The sequence below is a fragment of the Panthera uncia genome, chromosome C2 (genome assembly GCF_023721935.1).
Source record: "Panthera uncia isolate 11264 chromosome C2, Puncia_PCG_1.0, whole genome shotgun sequence".
Taxonomy (NCBI): Eukaryota; Metazoa; Chordata; class Mammalia; order Carnivora; family Felidae; genus Panthera; species Panthera uncia.
The window spans coordinates 110,371,655-110,398,967 of NC_064810.1; the positions used below are offsets into that span (position 1 = coordinate 110,371,655).

The 27,313-nt window shown below is 39.3% G+C and overlaps 1 protein-coding gene across 1 annotated transcript in view; it reads left to right on the plus strand.

Moving 5' to 3' along the window:
* Positions 1-9,179: 9,179 nt before the first annotated feature.
* The window catches only part of IGSF10 (immunoglobulin superfamily member 10), a 71,975-nt gene continuing 53,841 nt past the window's right edge, over positions 9,180-27,313 (plus strand). Inside the window, exons 1-2 of the mRNA XM_049629689.1 lie at positions 9,180-9,694; positions 13,668-13,797. Of these exons, the coding sequence (XP_049485646.1) occupies positions 9,501-9,694; positions 13,668-13,797 (324 nt within the window). The 5' untranslated portion in view covers positions 9,180-9,500. The remainder of the gene's footprint in view (positions 9,695-13,667; positions 13,798-27,313) is intronic.

The window sequence follows — 27,313 nt, forward strand, 5'->3', positions numbered from 1 at the left end:
TCCTATTGCACTATCAAGATGAAGAGGAAATGTAAACAATGATGCTCATTAGCACCGCCTATCTGGGCAAAAATTCCAGTAGTTCCTTCACCGTTTAGAATGATGCTCTAGGTTTAGTAAATGGGTTTCCTTTCATATAGTCTAGTTATCCTTTAACTGCATTTGTTGTTTTTTTTTTTTTAATTTTTTTTTTAAACATTTATTTATTTTTGAGACAGAGAGAGACAGAGCATGAACGGGGGAGGGCCAGAGAGAGAGGGAGACACAGAATCTGAAACAGGCTCCAGGCTGTGAGCAGTCAGCACAGAGCCCGACGCGAGGCTCGAACTCACATACCTCGAGATCGTGACCTGAGCCGAAGTCGGACGCTTAACCGACTGAGCCACCCAAGTGCCCCAACATTTGTTGTTGTTTTTTTCCTGTACCCAGGGTGGGCAAATCTGTGCATGAATCCATCAGTAGTATTTCTCCCTACTGCATTTCTCAGCGTCAGGCATGGGTTTCCCATTGTTTCCATCTCTCCTGCCATTCTCAGTGTGGTCCCTCTAACTTTGCTGTGCTGAAGCTGTTGAATCAGCCCTCAGTTATTTGAGGGGAATTGCTCTACATGTAGGTGTTGATTCAGTGTATCCACAGAATAACATGAGTTCAGGTCTTTCTATGTTGCCATCTTGGATCCCTTTGTCCAAGAATAGCTGGTGTTATGTATATGTAGGAGTTACTCCGTTTCCAGCCATTTTTCTCATTAAGAGGATGAATCTCTCCCAGCTTATGAATGATTTCTATTTTACTTTCCTTCTAGTATTGTGTTTAATTCCTATACAGGAAAGAATAGTTATCTATATGAACTTTTTCTGCTGTAGCTCTTTCAACTCTTTTAACCATTGCAAGTAGGATTTCTTTGATCTGCACCACTTAATGTGGAAAAGTCTTGCTGTTCTACATTGGCAGACATGACTTTCCTAACTTAAATTTGGCAGAAAAATGAGACATGAAATTTTAAAGATTATTTACCTGAAAGCTCAGGTGTTGGGAAATCATAACAAATTAAAATATCTCTATTTGAATATTTGATTAGGTTTAGTCTTGATATTTTTGGTTAATGTTCCCTGAGAATTCATGAATTTAATTTAATATGAAAGGCCTTTATTTTACCTCATCCAAAGCTGTATTCATGACTTCATCCTATTGCTTAAACTCTTTCTCCCATATCACAGTGCTTTTAAGTCCCTAAGGATGGATCTTGGCTCTGCTTTTATCTTTTAGAATTTATCATTCTTTTCAAATGCAAAATCATTTATTCTTCTAGAGTGCTGGAATTTGATTTAGTCTTCTCATGGTGTTAAGAAGTAAATTCTCGGGGCGCCTGGGTGGCGCAGTCGGTTAAGCGTCCGACTTCAGCCAGGTCACGATCTCGCGGTCCGTGAGTTCAAGCCCCGCGTCGGGCTCTGGGCTGATGGCTCGGAGCCTGGAGCCTGTTTCCGATTCTGTGTCTCCCTCTCTCTCTCTGCCCCTCCCCCGTTCATGCTCTGTCTCTCTCTGTCCCAAAAATAAATAAAAAACGTTGAAAAAAAAAATTTAAAAAAAAAGAAGTAAATTCTCTTTTCTAAATATAGAATTTCAAGAAGGGAAAAGAGCATTTACTTGTAGACTACACAGTTTTAAATGATCTGTCTAGTTAGGCATATTTTAAGCACTATGTCAAAATCTTGACAATGTTGGAATATGTCACTGTCATATTCTGGTAAGATTCTGGCAAAATACTGCACAAAGAAACTCCAAATTACAAAGCTTTTACAATCCATCCAGAAAGTAACTTCACTACTGAAGATAAATTTCTTAAATCACGTTTGGACATTTAATCCTAGACTTTGAAGTGAAAGACCTTCCAACTCTTCTGTTTTGTATATGATACACTAGATCAGAGTTTAATGTGACATGCCACATTATGATGAGTGCCACTCCCCAGATCATGTCTCCCATGACACAGTGGGAATGCATAGGCAAGACTATGGCCAAATCCAGCCGGCTGCCTGTTTTTGTTTGATCTGTGAGCTAGGGATTTTTCAGTATGTTTAAATGGTTAAAAAGAAAAGGAAAATAACATTTTGTAATATATTAAAATTACATAAAATTCAAATTTTTGTGGTTTTAAATAAAGTTTTATTAGAACACAGCCATGCTGATTCATGTACATATCACTTATCGTTCCTTTGACTACATTGAGAGGATTGAGTACTTGTGATAGAGACCCTTTGGACCACAATATCTAACATATTCACTGTCTGGCTCTCTGCAGAAAAAGTTTGCTGACCTTATGCTGAAAGCATACACTTGCCTTTGATTTGTTCCATGGCTGTCCTCAGAGTGCGTTAATTAAAACCTCTCCTGGGGAAAGGTTAAAAACAACTATGTTCACTGACTTAATGAGGAATACAAAAGTATATTTTTGTGAATTATGATCCATGTAAAATATGTGTTAAAAATCTAAGACACCCCATGCTTAAGAAACCCCTTCGCTTACCCTATCAGTATTTTATCCTGTGATGTAGGTGAAAATGCAGCTATATAGATTTATAAATAAATGATAATATGAGGTGTATAAAGTTTGCATGGAATAACAAGGCTTTATTACTTTCTTCTACCATCAGAGAGACTGGATCTGGAAAATCATCACATTTTGGTATCAGCGAAGAATGGGTAAGGTCTAAGGACAATGAAAGTCTCCTACTCCAAAACTCAGTACCCTCAGAATACCTCAGGGACATGGAAAGCCTCATTCTGAGGCCAATGGCCTAAAGAAACACTGTATGTTCCACCCATAATTATGGTTTTGGATTCCTTCCCTCCCCTTCCCAGTGGCTGACCTCAGAAACCGTCTCGAAGTTGCTCCTTCTCTAAAATCAACTTCTAGGGTGATTAGTGAGGTTGACTATAGTACCCTTGAGTTCTCGTCATGTGCTTACAGCTTTAGTCCACACTCAGCTGTTAGAAAATGCTCATGAAACTCTATCTAGATTGCACTACCACATTTTCACACACGAACATTCACCTTTGGACAAGCTCTGAGACTTCATCCTAAAGAAACTAGAAGGGTTCCAGGTCTCTTAAATGTATCTCCTTCCCATGCTTAAGAAATCATGATGAATGATGCAAATGTTCACAATCATGGCCTTTGAAAAATGCCTGTTACAAAAGCAACATGTAGCATTTACAAAGACCAGAGTATGATATTTAAGTCAGCAGGGCCAACTTATAGACATCAATTTCTAAACTTTTAACTATGGCAACTTGGTCATTACTGTGCTGCTTGCCTGCCTTGTTCTTCTCTCAGGTCTGCATTGATGCGGGTTCTCACTTTTTTCTGCTCTAGCCCTGGATTTCCCAGGATCCCCAGAAGTCATCAAATATAAGATTCATCCATAATTCCTTCTTTATTTCTCTTTTATCCCCTGTATACATTCTCAACAATTCTGGTTCCTAAATGCTGCTTTCTATCTAACATCTTTATCTTCATAACCACTACTTTGTCATCTTGAGGGTGGACTATACAATTACCTCCTAAGTAGTGTTTATAGTTCCTATAATCTGGAGTCTATGGATTTATAAGAGAAAAATGGATTGGCTATAAATTATCTCTAAGTCTTCCAAAATTGTACCCATACGTGATGTTAAGAATGACTAAAGGGCTAGGGGTCTGGAATACTAATTGTTCATTGATATATAAGTGCCTCAGGGCCTGCGGTTTGACTTCGGTTGATAGAGGTGCAATTGTATTAGAGCAGTGCTGACATTGATTGATTTCCTTCTATTACCTGCAGTATTTCTCTTCATGACACTTATCCCTTGCCCCACTTGGCTGTAACGTCACAAAACAAGTGGCCAGGACTCTACACTGACAGCTCAGAGCCTGGAGCCTGCTTTGGATTCTGTGTCTCCCTCTCTCTCTACCCATCCCCCACTCAAGCTCTGTCTCTCAAAAATGAGTAAACATTAAAAAAGAATTTTGAAAACAGGAGTGGCCAGGATTTTAGGTTTACTTACATGCTGTTGAAATCACTGTTCTCAGTGGATGACTAGATTATTTGGTTAATTAATTAATATGAAAATTATAAGTGTGGGAGCCAGTAATGATTGTGCCTGATTAAGAGATATGTAACAATTTTGACATCTTTTTATCTGTTGACATGCATAGGAATGAGTTTAAAAATCCATGACTTGGTGGTTATGATTGTCAGGTGATATATGATTTGTAAATGCTGAGTTTGGCTTATTGGTGTTCAGTGCTCTGATTTGGGAGTGAGATAAAATGTGGCATGGTTGATATGGTAAAGATGAGGAGTAAGAAGTATGTAAATATCAGGAAGAATAAGAAGCAATGTCAATGACATAGATATGAGGAGACATAAATTCCCAGAGGTGAGGGTCGTAAATCCAGTCAGCTAAGTTTCTGCCTTCAGCTCAGGTCATGATCACATGGTTTGTGAGCTCTAGCCCCACAATGGGCTCTCTGCTGTCAGCACAGGGCCCACTTGAGATCCTCTGTTCCCCTCTCTCTCTGCTTCTGCTCTGTTTGCATGTTTGCTCTCTCTCTCTCTCTCAAAAATAAATAAACGTTAAAAAAATTCCCAGGGGTGATGTAAAAGGCAAAGATGTATATTTGTGATGTTTACTATAAAAAAATATCAAACCTATGAATTAACCAATATTACTATTTAGGGAAAGACTTACTAAAAAGGAGAGAAGAGTGATTTAAAGAGAAATGTTAGGTAAACTGTAGTGAGAGATAATTACAGTGGCAAACCAGCTGGAAGTATAGGTGAATGACCATAGTTCAGGAAACAGGTTTAGGAGTTCACATTAACTCCAAATTTCCATGCCCAGCTATGAGACCTTGGCAAATCCTATGTCAAGGTCAACTGTATATAGCCTCTTGCTCTATAAAATAACTATCACTGAAATTTCACATATTTCTTATACATTTTAAATGATGCCATATTAAAAAAAATGAAAGTGATTTGTAAATTTTAATCTATAGAAACAAATTGCATTAATAATATGGCTGGAAAGGAGAATGATCATACCTTAATCCCTGATATACTATGGACCCTCCAAATTTTACAATACCATAAATGTAAACAGAAGCAGGGAGGCTATGGAAAGTTGGGCCTTAGGGCAGGGGCCTTACAGTTAAAAGTTAATTCAGTATTGTGTTCTGGCTCTGAATCATTTAACATCCCTTATCCTCAGAAATTTCATCCGAAAAATGGGAATAATTTTAGAATCCACCTCTTGAGAATATTTGAGCACTATACACGCATATAAAACATTTGTAGAAATAAAGCAGATGTAGGAATCCCCCTCATAAAAAGTCTTAAAACAAAAAACATTATTAAACGGTAACTACAGCAAAAAAAAAAAAAAAAAAAAAAAAATGACCCCGGGGTTACCACCCTGGGAAAATAAGGAATATAATATGCCACAGTCCTCCTCCTGTGGTTCATGTTTTTTTTTAATGTTTATTTATTTTTGAGAGAGAGAGCGCGAGCGGGGGAGGGGCAGAGAGAGTGGGAGGCATAGAATCCAAAGCAGACTCCAGGCTCTGAGCTGTCAGCACAGGGCTGAATATGGGGCTTGAACCCATGAATAGTGAGATCATGACCTGACCAAAGTCGGATGCTCAACCAACTGAGCCACCCGGGTGCCCCTCCTGTGGTTCATCTTAGTGGGGATCTGAAACTCCAGATTTTGAGTAGGAATTGACTCACTATGAGGTTGGTTGTCAAGGAGTTGTAGAAGAAAAACTGTCGAGTGCAAGAATCCACAAGTATGCCATATTTCCAAAGTAATCATCCAAGTTTGGACATCAGATATGAATTTTTTTAACTTAACCATGTCAGCTCTAAGGAGCTAAAGACTATGTTCATATCACACACGCTTCTAGAGTTACTTCTGAGTCCCTGCTTCTATAATTGTACCTCGGTAACCAACTTATTACTGACTATAAATCATTTGAATGCTTGGCCATTGGATATGGGACATTCCCAGTGTTTGGCTAAGTGAGACAACCCTGGCTCTGTGGTTAAATGCTGAGGTTGTAGTGCCAGACTGCCTGGGTCTGAGTCAACTTTACTTTCTCTAAGAGCTGCAGTGACCTGGAGTAAGTCACTTTTCTTTGTGTACCTGAAAATGGAAAAAACATGAATACTTTCCTGTTAGTTTTTTTTTTCTTGGTGGTGGCCTGAAGTTTAAATGAGTTGGTATTTGTAAAATGCTTATAATAGTTCTTGTCACAGAGTAACCCTCAGATGTAAGCTGTTGTCATTATAAGAAGTTATTTCCCTAAACCAGCAATTCTCAAATTTAGCTATATGGGAATCATCTGGAAGGCTTGTTAACACACAGATTCCTAGGTCCCATCCTTGCAGTTTCTGACTCAGTGATTCTGGGATGGAGCCCGAGAATTCATATTTTTAACAAGGTCCCCGGTGTGACAATGATGTTGTTTGTCCCTGATATCCACTGTTCTAAGGTATTAATTTCAAATTCCCATCAAAAGCTTAAATACAGTGTAACTAGAGGGAGTGAAACATGGTCATTTTGGCTATATTAATTCAGTGTTTATGAGTCGAAATGTTGAGAGCCCTGTTTACAAGTGCAAGAGCTATTAAACAAGGTCTCAGTTGCTAGGGGCAATTCCTGGACAGTGGGGATGGGGGTGGAGATGACAGAGGGGAACACAATCCAAACAAATACAAATCAAACAATTGCATTGAACTGAAATCCAGTTCTCTGATAATCCTTTTCACAAGACAGGTTTCTCCAATTGGGCCGAACAGGAAATTCAAACTGCAGGTTATCACAGGTTTTCCTCACCAAGCAGAGATCCGAGAACAGCCCGTGGTAACTCAGCAAAGTCTGAAACCCAAAGGCCCGCCTGTCAACAGGTGAAAGCGGTCCGCTGAAACTGTCCTGACCACCAACTCCCCTGTGCCCGGGAATTCGAAATCAAGGAGGAAACGAGACAGAAGGAAACAGGCGTCCCGCGCTCCCTGAGAAATAAAGAGGAGCTTGGTGGTCGTTTATCTTCCGTGTGCCGCAAAGCCCCGGTGGAGTCCCCAAACACAGAAGTCAACGTCACCCCGGTCCCCGCCCCGCCTTCCCTCCTAGGCTCTGGGAGGTCCCGAGGCCCCACCCGGCGGCTGAGCTTGGGACATCGCTGGCGGCGTGAGCCCATTGGTCACCTGGGCAAAGAGGTGAGCGGCTCCTCCAGTCCCTTCCTGGAAGGGGACCGGCGGGACGCCCGCGCGACCAGGGGCTTGGCGTGGGAACGCGGCGTGTCCCGCAGCTCGGGCGAGCGCCTGGGCAGGACGCACGGAGAGCAAGGGACCATTAAGGCAAGAAGGAGAAAGTCACCTCTTTCGTGACTGGTGCCAGGCAAAAGACACAGAGCAAAGATTAATTCAGTTGGTGGCGACCCGTATTGTGAGCATCTATGACAGATTCGTCCAAAAACAGAGGAGAAACTCCTGGGACCTGGAGGCAAAATGGAGTGATAATAGTTACATTTAAATGACAACTTTAGAGAGACTTTAAAGCACATTGTTGAGGGAGGAGAAAGGAAATTGCAAAGCTTCCACTTTGTCTTTTGTTTCTGTAAAAATTGTACTACAGGAAACGCTTCTTTTGGGTTAACGTGGGCACGGGTTACAGTACGCTGAAGCCGTGGAAACCCTCCAGGTCTGTCTCCGGAGTATCATCACTGAGCTGCAAGACGCAAAGACTGAGCTGTTGGCTCATTTTGGGAGCAGAGAACATTTCCTCACTCAGTTTTGGATACACTTCATTTCCTGGTAAGATCTTCTTTCTCTGCCTGGGTCAGGAGAGGACTCAGAACCAGGAAAAGAAGAGCTCAGGTATTGTTAATTTCAATGTTTCGTTACATGCATTTTCAGGTTTAAGTTTTTGGGAATCCACTATGCACTTATCCTTTTAGAGTTGTGATTCTTTTAAATCGCTCTCATGTAGGTATTATCCAGACCTTCTGTTTTCTAGCTGAACAACAGAATTCCCTTCCATTTGTTTCTTTGCTTAACGAATGATAAGGTGGAAATGCTGTCTCCAATCATTTGTTTACTTAAAATGTTTGTAATCAGATGGTTCTAATGACAAAAGCAGTCATGTGATTAATCCTATATTAAATTTTACTTTGGGCTAAATTCTAATAATAATTCCATTATCTTTATCCATATGAAGATAAGCAGTTGGTTTTTTAGCATTGTTTATGGCTAAAGGATGGTTGCGGGTATAATCCAAAAGAAACCATTCTATCCCAAGGAATGCTGAGATTTATAAATTATGAAGGTCACTTTTCTTAGAAAAGCACAATGAAAATTTTATTGCAGCTCTTGTATAATAGGAGTTTCAGTAGAAAATAGGTTTGGAGCCCTGAGCTCGCCCCACGTGTGAGTAATACATGTCATTTTTCCAACAAGCCAAGGATATTTTTTTCCCTGATGATGCTTTCCCTACTCCCATGGCAGACAGAGAAGGGGGGAGGAAGAAGGGGAGAAGCAGCAAGGAGGGGGAGGAACAACCAAGGAAAGGTACACAGGGATGTTCTTGGCAAAGCAAAAGAAAGCAGCATCATGCCTTCCAGGGGTCAGTGTGGCCCATTCCAGTGCAGGTGCAAGGCTCAAGTCCTCTGCTCTGGGAAGTTACTGTGGTCATGCTCATTATATGGCAGGGAAGTGTGCAATGTGTCTTTTTTGGCAAGGACTAGAGGACGTGTTAGAGATTTATTCACCCATCCAGTGGATTATTACAGCTCTTAAGATTGTTTTTGAAGAAGATTTAAGGAAGCAAAAAACAGACCTTATACATGCAGGGAATAAAATGTGTTAGGAAATTTAGTTTGATCATATATTCACACATATACACATATGTACACACACACAGAAGCATACACAACATATAAAAGCCCAGAAGGAATATAGCAAAATGTTAATGATTATATCTGGGTGGTGGAAATGAGTAATTTTACTTTCTATTATTTACAGCTTCCAACCTTACTGTGACGCACACAGATTAGTTTTCTAATCAGTTTTTTAAAAGCTGGTCTAAAAAAAACTAATGTATAAACAGGAAACTAAGCCTTCTGTATTTCAGTTGTCATAATACTTTCATTATGGTCTCTTATTTTCTCTCTCTATTGAATCTCTAAATAATAGGGATTACTGCTTTTCATTAAGAAGTGAGAAGTTGTGAAGGAATTTTCACAACAATAAATATCCCACTTGATCACAAAGCTCCACGTGAGGCCAGCAGACACTATGGCTTTGTAAAGAGTAAGTTTTACCATGCAAGTTGGGAATGAAATTGGCCGCTTACAGCTCTTCAGAAAGCTCTCTCAGATTACCAGATTTACTGTGTGTGGTTGTACTGGAACTTTGCTCAAACCATACTTACAACTCTGAGGTGTGATTTTGTTTATTTTCAGGATGAAGGTGAAAGGCAAAGGAATCACCTACTTGTTGGTCTCGTTCTCCGTGCTCTGCCTGGCAGCCAGCCCCGGAGGCAAGGCCTGCCCTCGCCGCTGCGCCTGTTATGTGCCTACAGAGGTGCACTGCACGTTTCGGTACCTGACCTCCATCCCAGACAGCATCCCACCCAACGTGGAGCGTATCAATTTAGGGTGTGTGGGGGTCCTTGTCCTGTTCCCTTCTCTAGGAGAGATGACGTTGATGCTTTGAATCAAATCCTCAAACAAACTTTGTGATTGGAGGAGATTAACCAAAAAATTTTAATACTACTTCTCTTCTGAAATAAGCACAGGAAGATCTTAAGTTTGTTAGGGGCAATAGGAAAAATTTTTGTGGTAAACTTTTACTTGGAGGAACCTGAAATCACTCTTAGTAGAATGGGAGGCCCATGATTATAGAAACGCTTCATTCTGACTACATTTTTGCTGGCAAATAGCTTGTTAACTTTTAGAGTGGACATCTATCAGAAGGAAACAATCTATATAAAGGACACATATGAAAAGTTGGATAGATCCTTTTGTAAGGTCCTTGGACTTCTTTTCATACAAACTGAAACTGTTTAAAAAGCTTTTTAAAATGTAAGTCTAATTAAATCAGCTAAAAGGTAACTCTATTTTAGAGGTTTATGAAAAACTGTGTGTGTGTGTGTGTGTGTGTGTGTGTGTGTGTGTGAGTGAGGGGGAGAGAGGAGTGCACATGTAGTCAGATGTAACATCATTTATTTGACAATAGTGAGCTCCTACTATGTGCCAATCACAGTGGATGATGCCAGGGACACAACAATGAACAAGACCTATTATTCACTTCTAGAAGCCATAGTTACAGAGAGAAGACAGATGCACCTGAGTACAATTCAATAAGAGCTGTAATAGAGCATACAAAGTACCCTGGGAATGGTCACTAATATGATAGCTGTTATCAGGTCACTCAGTTCTTGTCCCAGATGCACCAAAGAATTAGAGATCAGAGACCAGAATGGAGAGATAGAGTTTATTGAGTAGATGAATATAGTACACTTTGAAGAGTGAAATTGGGCCACTGCCCAGCAAGTGAGCCAATGGCCCTAGGAGCTCTAACTGCATCCTTTTAAGCCTGTTTTCTACATATGTAAATTTGGATTTTGATTGACATTTTTGATTGGCAGCTGGTGGTTATATAATGTTTTGGCTTCTGTGCATGTGCCTACCCATGATGCATTCTGTTATAATTATATTTATTTATATGTTGTATATTTATGAGTTTTTATTCAGCTTTTGCTGTGACCTTAAGGGCAAATTGCATCTTTTTTGTGCATGCTCAGGTCTTGTAAGCCCCCTTGTGGCTTTTGAGCCAGCTTTGTGGATTGGCCTTTTCTGTTTTGTTAGCCTCTAGAGGTGTCCCTGAAGGTGTGGCTGTTAACCCTCCAGGGTGGCTCCAAGAGTGTGGCCAGCATCTGCTTTATCCCTCCTCCCTCATGCCTAACTGCCTAACACTTCCTCCCCCCACCACCGGCCCCCAAGTGATTAGATCCCAATTCATTGGAAATTGGGGCAATGACTGCTATGGCTTCTTCAGACTGTTACGGAGGGTATTGCAAAGATTTTGGGAGTCCATCATTACTTGCTGACTATCGACAAAAGAAGGCAGTGGTGACTGGTGGTGTTCGTCCAAGGGACTTCTGAAAAAGAAAGAGTTTGTAGGTGTCTAAAGGTTGATATCTTTGGTTGAGGACCATTTGGAAATTGATGGCCTGTAACCTGGAGGAACAAAGATACCAATATATTGATTAGTTGTGACCCAAAGAGTCCCTAGGGAGTCTCTGGAACAAGGGGCATAAAGGGAGTAAGGGTGTAATTGTAAACAGTTGTGGACAGATCATCCAAGAAGAAAGGTGCTCCCTCGGTATGGAAATTTTTAAGGTGGAGAAGAAAGTAAAGGGTTTGTAGGAGAAATGATTCCATAGTGGGGGGAAAAAGACAACTAAGTTGTAAAAATGAAAAGATGGCTATGGCAGGCCCTGTTCCTAATGGGATGACACAGAAAAAGACAGAAGACTTATGTGCCATGAGTAATCTTTTTGAAAAGCATCTTTTAGAAGAGGTTCACAGGAGTAGGCATCCATGGTGTTGGCCAGGGGCTGATGCCATGGTTTGACTCTGGAGTGATGGGTCTAGCTAGGGATTCCTGGTACCGTGATGGTTGTAGGGAAAGACAAAAGAGCCCAGAAAGGCCCTTTCCAAGTAGATTCTAGCTAGGATTTAGGGGAGCCATCTTCCAGACTTTCATTAGAACCTGATCACAGTTCATATAGAGGAGGTGACTCTTGTTTGGTAGTGGAAACTGTTAGGGCATATTCCTTCAAAGCCTGTTGAACTTTGCATATGGAGACATAATATGAGTTTGTATCCCTAGAGTCTTTGGATCTACCAAGAAGTCTGTAGGTAGGAAAGGTGGCCAATAAGGGACCTAGAAAGGACTTAAACCCAGGGCCTCCTTGGGCCTATATGACTACAGAGAAGAGCAATGGCAAGGCTTCTTTCCAGTTTAGTAATGTTTCTTGTGTGAGCTTTTTAATAGTACCTTTTAGGTATTGGTTAGCCCTTTCCACCTCCCCAGAAGGCTCTGGCCTTCAAGCACAGTGGAGGTGGTATTTCATACCCAGTTCTTTGGAGACAGATTGAACTATGGTGGCCACAAAGAGGTGACTTTCAGAGGCCAAATGAGGGGATGATTTCATGTAGAAGTTTGTTGACTACCTCAGTTGCTCTTTCAGTCTGTGTGGGGTATGATTCTATCTACGCTGTGAAAGTGTCAACAAACATGAAGAGGTATTTGTATCCTCTGCAGGGTGGCATCTGAATAAAATCCATCTGCCAGCCTTCCCCATGGTAGGATCCATGCCTCTGTATTGTTGGATTAAGTCCAATGGATGCCTTCAGGGTTGTTCTATATGCAGGTGGGGCAAGAGGAAGTTATTTGTTGAACCACCTGGGAAAATCCTTTACCTTGGAATGTTCAGAAAATAAGAGTTTGTAAGACATCTGTCCTAAATGAGAGGAGTCATGAAGGGCCTTAAATAGTTTGCATTGAAGATTTTGAGGAATGACCAAGATTTCATCTAACAAATACCATCAACTGTTGTCTAGGGAAAATCCCTTTTCATTTGCCCTGGGTTTATCCTTTTCTGTATATTTGGACTGTGGTAGTGGCAGAGGGCCGGATATGCGGGCCCCCTGTAGAAGAGGCTCTTGTTGGCTGGCTGCTTGGTTGCCCTGTATTATTTCTGAATCTCCTTTTTGATGATCCTTGCATTCGACCACTGCCATTCCCTTGGGTCGGTATACAGCCTCAAGCATTCGGGTTATGTGGGTTTCATATTTGATGGGCATATTTTCAGAGGTGAGATATCCTCTTTCTGCTCAAATGGTGGTGTGGGTATGTAGGACTAAGAAGGCATATTTCAAGTCAGTGTAGATGGTAACTCTCTTATTTTTAGCCAGCTCTAGCGCTCTGGTAAGAGCAATGAGTTCAGCTTGTATCCTTACTATCTCCTGGCATTGAGCTAAGCACTCTTCATGTATTCATTCACTTAAACCTCATGACACCTTTTGAGTAGCATATATTATGTGTACTTTATAGATGAAGAAAGTGAGACACAGAAAGGTTATTGATTTTACCCAGGGTTGCACCACTACCAAATGCCTGAGTTCCTAATCATAGCCAAACTATTTGGCTTCAGAGCTCAGGTTTCTTAACTACTACTTTATAATAATAAATTCTATGTGGGAAAGTGAGGGGGACACACAAAACAATGGTCTGGGTCTTAACAGTAGTCACAAATAGAGAGGGGTGGAGTCAAGGGCATTCCAACCTGAAGGAACAGCATATGCATGAAAGTTTGAAAATGAGAAGAGATGTGGTGTGGAGAGTTTAACCACGGCTGCCGGGCCCAGGTAGAGGATAGACCTTCTGTGGTATCTGGTGAATTTCAATAATATTTCAAGCATATGACTGTCTCCTTAGAGCACAGGCTATAAAAAGGGAGGTAGTGGGTTTTGTGTGTGGATGTGCATGCATGCGCGCTTTTGCTTTGACATTTGAACTTCAGTTGACCAGCCTAGCTTATACCTGACATTTTTCTTTCAGGTACAACAGCTTGGTTAGGTTGACAGAAACGGATTTTTCTGGCCTGAACAAATTGGAATTGCTACTCCTGCACAGTAATGGCATCCATACAATCCCTGCTAAGACCTTCTCGGATCTGCAGGCCTTGCAGGTAAGACCAGTGAGGGGAAGGTGCAGGTTAATGAAGTGGGATGTACCCTTGAGAGCTGACCATTCCAGTGGAATCCAAAAATCATCATTCTGTGAGTTAGAAGGACATATCAAAGGAAGATGTCCAAGACTGATTTCTCTTTAAATGAAATGGTATGTGGAAATTAGAATAACAAGAAAATTCTGAGGCAAGTTTTCTCAGACCTCAGGCTAACAGGAAAACAAAACAAAACAAAACAAAACAAAAAAACGGTACCCGGGGATTATCACTACACCTTTAAAATTTAATCCAGAAAGGCAACTTCTAGTCATGTTCATCTGGGAATTGAATGTGGTTCGTAAAAATAATTGCTGTCTTAGAAGTTAGCTTTCTACACATCAATATACTTTTAAAAATTTTATTTACTTATTTGTACCTTGTCTTGTTCAAAAAATTTTGAGTAGTTAATGGGGACTTCTCAGAATGCATCAAATATTATAAGAATTATTATTCCAGTAAGTAAGAAAGTAAAGATAAAACAAATATAGGGATAAGAAAAGGGGGATTACGGGGAAATGCATGTGTAAAGATCAGTATGTCTGCTATATAAGTAGGACTTAAAGCTTTTGAGAGGCTATCTCACCATTCAAGATGACTATTAACTTTTTAAAATATATTTTAAAAAACCTGTTCAGGAATAGTACAACCATTTCTGATTTATTCTTTCTTTGATAGATTTTTTTATTGATGTATATTTGATACACAATATTAGTTTCAGGTGTACAGCAAGAGTGCCTCAATATTAATCACATTAGAAGTGATTACTATGACAAAGCTAGCTACCATTTGTCATGATACGAAGTTGTTAAAGTATTGTTAACTATATTCCCTATGCTATACCTCACATTCCCCATGACTTGTTTATTTTATAGCTAGCTGCAAGCTTATAACTTTCAATCTTTTTACCCTATTTTACCTACCCCCGATCCCTGTTGCCTTTGTATCAGAGTTTGTATCTGTTTTGTTTTTGGGAATCCACAGATAAGTGAAACTTGATGGTGTTTTCCTTTTTCTTTCACTTAGCATAATACCCTTTATTCCCGTCCATGTTATTGCAAATGGCAAGCTTTTATTCTTTTTTATGACCAAGTAATATTTGTGTGTGTGTGTGTGTGTGTGTGTGTGTCTACATACACATCCTCTTTATCCATTCATCTATTGATGGACACTTAGGTACCTTGCATATCTTGGCCTTTGTAAATAATGCTGCAGTAAACATTGGGGTGCATGTATCTTTTCTAATTAAGGTATTTATTTTCAGATGAATACACAGAAGTGAAATTGCTGAATTGTATGGTAATTCTATTTTTAATTTCTTGAATAATTTTCATACTACTTTCCACAGTTGCTTTTTGTATTCCCACCAACAGTGCACAAGAGTTCCCTATTCTCTAACATCTTCACTCACACTTATTTCTTGTCTTTTTGATGTAGTCATTCTGACAGGTACTAGATGATATCTCATTGTGATTTTGATTTGCATTTCCTTGGTGGTTAATGATGTAGTGTATCTTTTCATCTGTATATCTTCTTTGGAAAAATGTCTATTCAGATCCTCTGCCCATTTTTTAATTGGATTGTTTGTGTGTTGGGTTGTATGAGCTCTTTATATATTTTGGATATTAACCCCTTATTGATTATGTCATTTGTAAATATCCTCTCCCTTTCCATAGGTTGCCTTTTCATATTATTCCTGGTTTATTTCACTGTGTAAAAGTTTTGTAGTTTGATGTAGTCTCATTTATTATTTTTTTTATTTTGTTCCCCTTGCCTGAGGAGACAAGTCAAAAAATAAATTGCTAGGACTAATGTCAAAGAGGTTATGATGTTTTCTTCTAGGAGTTTCATGGCATCCAGGTTTACATTAAAGTCTTTAATCCATTTTAGTTTATTTTTGTGTGTGGTATAGGAAGGTGGTCCAGTTTCATTCTTTGCAAGTAGTTGTCCAATTTTCCCAATGCCATTTATTTAAGAGACAGTATTTTTCCATTATATATTCTCGCCTTATTTGTTGAAGATTGATTGACAATACAAGTGGGGGGTTATTTCTAGACTGTCTATTTGCTTCACTGATGTGTGAAGTCAGCACCATACTGTTTACTATAGCTTTGTAGTATAGCTTGAAATCCAGGAGTGAAATCAACTTTATTCCTTCTCCAAATTGCTTTGGGGGGCACGTGAGTGGCTCAGTCAGTTAAGCGTCCAACTTCAGCTCAGGTCATGATCTCATAGTCTGAGTTTGAGCCCCGCACCGGGCTCTGTGCTGACAGTTCAGAGCCTGAAGTCTGCTTCTGATTCTGTGTCTCCCTCTCTCTCTCTGCCCCTCCCCTGCTCATACTCTTTCTCTCTCTGTCTCAAAAATAAATAAAAACATTTTAAAAAATTTAAAAAAATTGCTTTGGTTATTCAGGGTCTTTTGTGGTTCCAAACAAATTTTAGGATTATTTTTTCTAGTTCTTTGGAAAATGCATTGGTGTTTTGATAGGGACCTCAGTGAATCTGTAGATTGCTTTGAGTACTATAGACATCTTAACAATACTGATTCTTGCAGTCTGGGAGCATGGTATATATTTCCATTCATTTGTGTTGTCTTCAATTTTTTCATCAATGTCTTACAGCATTCAAAGTATACACATTACATGATGCCTCTTTGGTCAAATTCATTTCTAGGTATTAAAAATATTCATTGCAGTAAATATGAAGATCCAGTTGGCTTTATTAAATGATTTGTGAATTGGACAGCCTCTCATCTAGCAAGTAGAGGGGAGCTCTGAGTACTTGTACAAAATGGAAGGCTGAGGAGGAAGAGTGGGATGAGAAAGTTACTAGCAAAATAAAAAAGGATTAGCAGGCAAGATCACCTTCCCTAATGGGGAAGGACAGAGGGTCTTATTGCACAGATTACCTCATTGATCCTGATCAGAAAATTCTTGACTGACCCAGTTTAGATTACATTTCTTTAAACTGTAATTAGATTAGGTATTAAGCTTCAGTTCTATGACTTGGTCTGGCCCAAGTGACACCATTTCAGACCTGTGGTTTTCTTTTTAACAATCCCACCCTCTTTTGATCATGCTCTCAGTTTAACTAGAGATGTGATCAGAATTTGAGGCACTAGGACAACTCACAGCTACCACTCCATACTTCTCACAGCTTGTGTGTGTGTGTGTGTGTGTGTGTGTGTGTGTGTGTGTGTTGTATTCATGGGTCAGAATGTTTTTTGCTTAACCTCTGTGATATTCACATGTTATAACTTGAGGTTTGCAATTTTTAAGTTGGTTATCCCCTTTGCTCCTTTTCTGATGTTCCAGTCTTAAGGAGATCATTTGCTTGGCAGTTAGCAGTTTACACGCATTTAAGATTTTTTTTTTTTTAGGTTTTTGTTTTAATCATCTGGTGCTCATTAAGGCGAGTGCACTCCTTAATCCCCATTACCAATTTCACTCCCTCCCCCCCCACCTCTCCTCTGGTAACTGAGTTTGTTCTGTATAGTTGTTTGGTTTGTCTCTCTTTTTTTCTTCCCTTTGATTGTTTGTTTTGTTTCTTAAATTCCACACATGAGTGAAATCATATGGTATTTGTCTTTAGCTGACTTATACCACTTAGCATTATACTCTCTAGCTCCATCCACGTTGTTGCAAATGGCAAGATTTCATTCTTTTTTATGACGCAGTAATACTATGTTTTATACATATACCACATCTTCTTTCTTTCATCAATCACTGGATACTTGGGTTGCCTTCATATCTTAGCTGTTGTAAATAAGGCTGCTATAAACATGGGGGTGCATGTGTTTGTTTGAATTAATGTTTTTGTATTCTTTGGGTTAATATCCAGTAGGGCAATTGCTGGATTGTAAGGTAGTTCTATTTTTAACTTTTTGAGTAACCTCCATACTGTTTTCCAGAGTGGCTGCACCACTTTGCATTCCCACCAACAGTGCAAGAGGGTTACTTTTTCTCCACATCCTCGCCAATACCTGTTGTTTCTTGTGTTGTTGATTTTAGCCATTCTGATGAGTGTGAGGTGGTATCTCATGTTAGTTTTGATTTACAGTGCCCTAATGATAAATGATGTTGAGCATCTTTTCATGTATCTGTTGATCATCTGCATATTTTCTTTAGAGAAGTGTCTGTTCCTGTCTTCTGCCCATGTTTTAATTGGATTATTTGGTTTTTGGGTGTTGAGTTTTATAAGTCCTATATATATTTTGGTACTAACCTTTTATGGGATATATCACTTGGAAATATCTTCTCCCGTGCCATAAGTTGCCTTTTAATTTTGCTGTTTGTTTCGCTGTGCAGAATTTTTTATTTTGATGTAGTCCCAATAGTTCATTTTTGCTTTTGTTTCCCTTCAGAGGACCTATCTACAAACGAGTTGCTATGGTTGATGCCAGAGAAATTATTGCTGTGCTCTCTACTAGAATTTTTATGGTTTCAGGTCTCCCACTTAGGTCTTTAATCTATTTTGAATTTATTTTTGTATATGGTATAAGAAAGTGGTCCAGTTTCATTTTTTTGCACATGGTCATCCAGTTTTCCCACACCATTTGTTGAGGAGATTATCCTTTTCCCATTGGATATTCTTTACTGCTTTGTTGAAAATTATTTGACCATATAATTATGGGCTTATTTCCTATTCTTTTCCATTGATCGATGTGGCTGTTTTTTTGCCAGTACCATACTGTTTTTATTGCTACAACTTTCTTGAATTCCAGAATTGTGATGCTTCCAGCTTTGCTTTTCTTTTTCAAGATTGCTTTGGCTATTTGAGGTCTTTTGTGGTTCCATTCAAATTTTGATTGTTTGTTCTAGTTCTGTAAAAAAAAGAAAGAAAAAAAAGCTGTTAGTATTTTCATAAGGATTGCATAAAATGTGTAGATTGCTTTGGGCAATATGGTCATTCTAACATTTGTTCTTTCAAACCACAAGCACGGAATGTCTTTGCACTTTTTTGTGTCCCCTTCCATGTTTTCATTAGTGTTTTATTGTTTTCAGAGTTCAGGTCTTTGATTTCTTCTGTTAGGTTTATTTCTAGCTATCTTACTGTTTTGGGTACAATTGTAAAGGGATTGTTTTCTTAATTTCTCTTCTGCTTCATTGCAGGTTTATAGAAAGGCAACAGATTTATGTATACTGATTTTGTATCCTGCAGCTTTACTGAATTTGTTTATCTAGCAGTTCTATGGTGGAGTCTCTTCTGGTTTTCTATACAGAGTACTATGTCATCTGCAAATAATAAAAATTGCCTTACCAATTTGGATGTCTTTTATTTCTTTTTGTTGTCTGATTGCTGTGGCTAGGATTTCCAGTACTGTGTTGAATAACAGCGGTGAGACTAGACATCCATGTCTTGTTTCTGACCTTAGAGGAAAGGCTGTCAGTTTCCCCCCATTGAGGAAAATGTTGGCTGTGGGTTTTTCATATATGGCCTTTACTATGTTGAAGTATGCTCCTTATAAACCTACCTTTGTAGTGGGTTTTTATCATGAATGCACGTTGTACTTTGTCAAATGCTTTTTCTGCATCTGTTAAAATGATCCAATGGTTTTTATCATTTCTCTTGCTGATGTGATATATCATGTTGATTGATTTGCAAATACTGATTCACTCTCGGAACCCAGGAGTAAATCCCACTTGATCAAGGTGAAATTTTTTTATATATATTTTTAATGTTTACTTTTGAGAGAGAAAGAGACAGAGTGTGAGCAGGGGAGGGTCAGAGAGAGAGGGAGACAGAATCTGAGGCAGGCTCCAGGCTCTGAGCTGTCAGCACAGAGCCTGACACAAGGCTCAAACTCACAAACTGTGAGATCATGCCCTGGGCTGAAGTCAGATGCTTAACCGACTGAGGCAACCAAGAGCCCCAAGGTGAACTGTTTTTAATGTATTGTTGGATTTGGTTTGCTAGTAGTGAGGCTTTTTGCATCTATGTTTATGAGAGATACTGGCCTGTAGTTCTCTTTTTTTGTGGTGTATTCATCTGGTTTTGGATCCGGGTAATGGTGGTCTCATGGGATTAATTTGGAAGTTTTCCTTCCTTTTCTATTTCTTGGGATCGTTTGAGAAGAGTAGTTATTAACTCTTCTTTAAATGTTTGGTAGAATTCTCCTGTGAAGCCATCTGGTCCTGGACTTTTGTTTGTTGGGAGTTTTTTGATTACTGATTTAATTGCTGTGCTGGTTATCAGTCTGTTCAAGTGTCCTTTGTTGTCTTGGTTCAATTTTTGGTAGATTCTTTGTTGCTAGGAACTCATTTCCTTTAGGTTGTCTGGTTCTATGTTTCTAGGAATTTATCGATTTCTTCTAGGTTGTCCAATTTGTTGACATACAGTTTTTTGTAATATTCTTTTATGTTTGTATCTCTATGGTGTTGTTATTTTTTCCTCTCTCATTTGTGATTGTATTTATTTGGGTCCTTTTCTCTTTTTGATAAGTCCGGCTAGAGGCTTATCAATTTTACTGATTTTTTTTTTCAAAGAACCAGCTCCTGGTTTAATTGTATCTGTTCTATTGTTTTTTTAGTTCCTATATCATTTATTTCTGCTATAATCTTAATTACTACCTTTCTTCTGTTGGTGTTCAGTTTTGTTTTTTGTTCTTTTTCTAGCTCCTTTAGGTGTAATGTTAGGTTTTTGAGATTTTTCTTCTTGAATGTTGCCTGTATTGCTGTAAACTTGCATCTCAGAAATGTGTTGGCTGCATCCCAAAGGTTTTAGACCGTTTTTTTTTTTTCATTTGTTTCCCTGTATCTTTTTATTCTTTGATTTCCCGGTTAACCCATTCATTGTTTAGTAGCATGTTATTTAACCTCCACGTTTTATGTTCTTTCCAGATTTTTTCTTGTGGTTGACTTCTACTTCCATAGCATTGTGGTCACAAAAGATGCATGGTATGACTTCATTCTTTTTTTTTTTTTTTTTTTTTTTTTGACTTCATTCTTTTTGTATCTGTTGAGGTCCTTTTGTGGCCTAATATATGTTCTGTTCTGGAGAATGTTCCATGTGTACTTGAAAAGAATGTGTATTCTGCTGTTTTAAGATGGAACATTCTGAATATATCTGTTAAATCTTATCTGTTCCAGTATGTAATTCAAAGCATTGTTTCCTTTGAATTTTCAGTTTGGATCTGTCCACTGATGTAAGCAGGGTGTTAAAGTCCTCAATTATTACTGTATCATTATAGATTCCTTTGTTATTAACTGTTTGATGTATTTGGGTGCTTTCATGTTGGGTGCATACATATTTACAATTGTTATATCTTCTTGTCGGGTTGTTCCCTTTATTATTATATAGTATCCTTCTTCATCTCTTTTGAAAGTATTTGTTTTAAAATCTAGTTTGTCTGATATAAGTATTGCTACTCTGGCTTTCTTTTGACATCCTTTTGCATGAAAAATGTTTCTCCATCCCCTCACTTTCAATCTGCAGGTATCTGCAGGTCCAAAATGAGTCTCTTGTAAGCAGTATATAGATGGGTCCTGTTTTTATATCCATTCTGTCACACTATGTCTTCTGACTGGAGCATTTAGTCCATTTACATTCAGAGTAATTATTGATATATATTTTTGCCATCTTATTACTTATTTTGTGGCTGTTTCTGAAGATTTTCTCTGATCCTTTCTTGCTTTTTCATGGTTTCCTTGTTTTCTTTAGTGATATTTTTGGACATCTTTCTCTTGATTCTTAGCATAATTATTAGTGGTTCCTTTTTATTTGCGGTTACCATTAAGTTTGTATATAAGATCTTCTGCATATAGCATTCTATATTAAGCTGATGGTCATTTAAGTTTGACATTCTTTACTCCTCCCCACATTTTACATATATGGTATCATATTTTATATCCTTTTATTTTGTGAGTTTTTTCATGTGTCATGTGTTTTTTATATATATAAATAATCATTTTTACTGCTTTTGTGTTTCCTACCTTCATACTGTCATCTTTGGTCTTTCCTTAACACTGAGAGAGTCCCTTTAATATTTCTTTCAGGGCTAGTTTAGTTCATGACTAAAGTTTCCTTTAGTTTTTGTTGGGGAAACTTTTTATCTCTCCTTCCGTTCTGAATGATAGCTTTGCTGGATAGAGTATTCTTAGCTGTGTGTTTTTCCCATTCATCAGCACTTTGAATATATCATGACATTCCTTTCTGGCATGGAAATTTTCTGATGAAAAATCCTCTGATCATTTTATGGGAGGGATCCTTTGTATGTAACTGTCTTCTTTTGTCTTGCTGCTTTAATTTTTTTTTCTTTATCACTATATTTTGCCATTTTAATTGCAATACATATTAGTATGGATCTGCTTTTGTTGATTTTATTGGGGGCTCCCTTTGCTTCCTGGATCTGGGTATCTGTTTCCTTTCCTAGATTAGGGAAGTTTTCAGCTATTATTTCTTCAAACAAATTGTCTGCCCCCTTTTCTCTCTCTCCTTCTTCTGGGACTCCTGTAATATGTATGTTAATAGATTTTATGTAGTCACTGAGTTCCCCCAAGTCTATTCTCATTTTGCATAAATCTTGTTTCTCTCTTTTGTTTAGCTTGATTACTTGCCATTACTGTCTTCTAGGCCGTTAATTTGTTCCTCTGCTTCTTCCAGCGTGCTGTTCATTGCATCAAGCATGTTTCTCATTTTATTGAGCCCTTAATCTGTGCTGTCACTCCTTATCTCTGGGTTCATGGTTTCACTGATGTCCTCCACTCTTTTCTCTAGTCCAGTGGGAATCCTTAGGATCATTGCTTTAAATTCTCTATTAGGCATGTTACTTATATCTGTTTGGCTTAGATCTCTGGCAGTAGCCTTGTCCTGTTCTTTCATTTGGGACAGATTCCTCTGTCTTCTCATTGTGTCTGTGTGTTTGTACCTGTTTCTGTATATTAGGAAAGTCAGCTACATCTCCTGTTCTTGAGGGTAATGGCTTTATGAAGAAGAATTCCTGTAGTGCCCTGCAGTATAGTGCCCCCCGTTCCAAAGGCCTGCGACTTCTGCAAGTGTCTCTAATGTGTGCTGCATGAGATTTGCTACTGTGGCCTGGCTGCTTTATTCTTTAGGCCAGTTGTCTGCAGAGGCTCTGTTTGTTGTTGGCAGTGTTTGGTCCCTATCTTGAATGTAGTGTGTTTTAACTATGCTCTGATTTGTTTGTAAAATGAGGTCTGCTGATACCACCACCAGAACCAAAGTTAAAGAAAACTCCCAGATCAGGAGCCATGATTTTGGCCGGAGCTTGGGCTGGTCTTTTGGGGGAGGGAGCCACTGCACTGGGACTGAGGCAAGCTTTACTGGGAAAGGCAGTTCTTCTGGAGCACAGGGGGTTAGAGCTTGATGTAAGCAAGTTAGATAGTGTGTGCGCTACATAGGCTCCCATGGGTGGCTCTGTCCTTATGCTGAGCGGAGCGGGGTGGGGGGTGAGGAATGGTACATGCCAGTTCCTTTGTCTCTGGAGGAGTCTCTGTGTGAACACTGCACCTCTGGGACATGCTCCAAGATGGGCAACTAATTTCCTTACTGTGTGTCCTAGTTACTCTTTAGATTGCTGTTTCTATAGTGTATATCTGTGGGCTGTTTGCCCTGCCTTCTTGCCAAGTGCAGCCCCAATGCCCTCTAAGCTCTTCCAGAGCACTCCATACTCTCCAAGCTCTTCCAGCCCCAGTGGTTGCAAGAACACATGAAATTCATGCCCTCTCACTTTCTAAGCCAATTGCTATGGGGATTCATTTCCCTCATGCATTCCCCTGTGTGTTTGTCTGTCTTTTGCTCTTCTCTGCAACTGCAGCTCCCTTTCCACAGCAGGAGCCACAAATGCATTTCTCTCCCAAACTGTATCTCCACACTTCCTGCCTCCTTTGATGTGGCCTCCTCTCTACCTTCAGTGATGGAGTTTGTTCTGCTGGTCTTCAGATGGATTTCTGGGGTTTTTAGGATGATTGGATAGTCATCTAGTTTTGTGTAATGAGGTGAGCCTAGGCTCTTCCTACTCCACTGCTCTCTCTCCCTTGCATATAAATGAATTTAAATTAAGAGGGTGTAATATACCAGGGAGATTATAACTATAAGCAGGATAATTTCCAAGGTTTAGAGTGCACTTCAGAGTCATGGTCCCCAAGACTCAAATCAACCAAAATCAAATAGGTCAAATAAAGACCCCCATTGAAGTAATTACCCTTTTAAGCCAAATGGCATGGTTAGTGATTTTATGTAATTGAGTTTCACCTTCCCCCAGAAGTGTAGCAGGTGGTGTTGGCCACAGCACAAATATCTCCTTGCTCTGGTACAAGATAGTCAAGGGCTAGCCTATTATCAAGAACTGTGTTGGCCAGAGCATCTAAGGATCTTTTTTTGGGTAGCTATTGTCTTAGCCATGGGATCTGCCATATCTTCATGAGTTAAAAAGAAGTTCCTGATCATACTTTCATTTATTTTCACTCTGAACCAGGAAAGTATGGCCTTGCCAAAGGAAGCAATTCCTGAATCATGAATGCCTCCTGGTGGGTCTTTTTCGAACTCACTAAATACAGAAGAGTTAACTTATGAAGTATCTTAATTGTGTGTGGAAAGTTAGGGGCACAGGTGAATAACCTAAAAGGCATTACCCAGCTGTGTGCCAGCCATCTAGACATTTGTAGATCCAAGAAGAATGATAAACATCACAAAGACAAATCTTGTTGGCACACAGATCATTACCATTAGGGAGGTGCTATTAATGGATTAGTTTACCAGGACTGCTGTATTTACTGGTTCAAGCCAAGGGTCAGTCAGGTGTTCAGTGCATATGGTAAAGGAATCTCTAAGCCTGAAATATAGTGTTGTTCTAAATGGCTTGCAAAAATGGGTGCTGCTGGTAAGTTCTCTTAGTAAGTGGGGACAGATCTGATTTAGGTAATCATAGGAATACGGGGGTGAAAATATACTAAGATTTACATAGGCATTTGAGTTCAGATGGGTAAGTTCAGTTATCATTGGAGAAAGGTAAAAAGGCACTGGATATTCTGGCCATAAAAGTTTACCTTAGTAAGAGACTTCTAAGGGAGTGGGGGTGTTGATTGCAGTCTGCAGTGACATTGGGAATAGAACAGGAATTGGTTAAAGGAGCACAAGAGATCTTCAGCCTCATGGGTAGATCAAAATCTTTAATGACAAATTCAGCAGTCTGAAAGCTTACTTCCCTTAGCAATGGCCTTGGAGATATTGATAATGGCATTATCTTTCCAGCCCAATACCAGAATAAAGAAAAGGAAAAGAAGGAGAAGTGTTCCTTGTTTAAAGTATCAAATTTTGATCTGTCATGTTGGACAGAAGCCATCTACCTCAGTATCAGCTACTTCCCTTCCTTATCAATTTGATTCAGAGTCCTCCAGCATCTATATAGGACCAGATGTCAGGTGTTGCTTTCTTAAGCTGTGAGTGAGATGTATATCCAATCCCTGGAAATTTTGTAGCAATGCCAGATTAGAAACACTTGGTAAGGTCCCTTCCAATGGATCCCAAGAAGCATCTTCTTATATTGTTTCAAAATACCTGATCACCAGGCTCCAAATTGCGACCAACAGGGACCTGTGAATTGAGATCTGGGAAGACTTTTTTAACCTGTTGATGATAGACTTGAGCATAAGACATTAGAGATTTACAGTGGCTAGTCCTACTAGCATGAGATGATAAGGATAATCAGAAAGTTGTATGACAATAGGCATTAGTCTCCTTGTGACTGTCTTGTATGGAATGGGTTTGTTTCCCAAAGGGGATATTGCAAACAGTAAGCAAGGCCAAAAGCAATACCTTAGGCCACAGAAGTCTAGTAGTTTCAGCAATTTAGAGAGTTTAAATTTGAGGATACCATTAGTTCTTTCAACCTTGCCTGATGATTGAAGGTGATGAGAGCAATGGTAATTCCAGGAAGTTTTGCAAGGTTTTTGTTGAGGCACATATGATTTGCCTGGTGAGGTCGGTGCCCTGATCACTGGGGATCATGGAAGGTACATCAATGGGAAACATATTGTTGAATAGTTTATTTGCTACCAAATAAGGCATCAGCCTTGTGACAAGGGAAAGCTCCAAGCCATTCAGAAAACACACCTATGATAACAAGAACATATCGATAACTCATACTAAGTGGCAGTTGTGTAAAGTGCCACTGCAGGTAGGAGTGTCCAGAAGGAAGTCTGAAGATTCTGGGAACAACAAATTTTATCCAGGATTACAGGTCAGATTACTTTTTAGCAGGTCAGGCACTGGTAAACAGTCAATAAAATTGCAAAGACAATCTCCATCAATATCTATTCATATTTAAAGTCATTTCAAATGCATTATGGTGGGTTAAGGAAGGCTAAACATATGGAAAAAAAAGGGTTAATCAGGGAGGCAGGAAGTACTAAGGGGCTGTCTTGGGTTTCCCATAGCCCCAAATGTTCATTTAAGTTACAGCCATTGTTTACCCACCTTCATTTCTCTGATTTGGAAGTACACTGTTGCTTTGTTACAAGGACATCAGGATGGTGAAAATCTGGCAATAAGGGATCATTTTATGCAGAAGCAGAATGGACTCCATCTATATGTGTCATAATGTTGCAAATACAATAGAGAAGGCTTCATATTACTTATTTGACAAAGCTTTCCATGAAATTTACAAATCAAATAAGCCTAATTAGTTCAACAAATCCTTGGGAATATTCCAAGTCAAAAAGACTTCATTTAGAAACTTCATTTAAATTTGATTTGGGGAAGTTTGTTAAATAAACCTGTGTTTATTAAATATTAAGCCTGTGTTTGCTAAATAAACCTGTGTGTGTATGTGTGTGTGTGTGTGTGTGTGTGTGCGTTTATACAGCCACATACACACACACACACACACATATACGTGTGTGTGTGTGTGTGTGTGTGTGTGTTTTAAAGCATTTGCTCAAATAAAATCACAGATCATTACATTATGAAACTTTACCTTTTAAGAATAAGGACACTTTGACAATCTTAGCAAAAGCAGACTAAAACTCCAAGAAAACTTCTTTTAAAAGAGAGAAAACCAGGGGCACCTGGGTGGCTCAGTTAACTCAGACTCTTGATTTCAGCTCAGGTCATGGTCTTATGGATCTGAGATGGAGCCTCATGTCAGGCTCTGCACTAACAACACAGAGCCTGCTTGGGATTCTGTCTCCCTCTCTCTCGGCCCCACTCCTGTTCTCTCTCTCTCTCTCAAAATAAATAAACATTAAAAAACCAGAAAACCAAATTCTAATTTTGCACCAACTCATTTTTAATATTAAAACTTATTTTTAGGGGAGCCTATGTGGCTCAGTCAGTTGAGTGTCTAACTCTTGATTTCGGGTCAGGTCATGATCTCATGGTTCTTGAGATCAAGCCCCACACTGGGCTTCATGCTGAATGTGGAGCCTGCTTCAGATTCTCTCTTGTTCTCTCTCCCTCCCTCTCCCTCTCCCTCTCCCTCTCCCTCTCATTCTCTCTCTCTCTCTCTCTCTCTCTCTCTCTC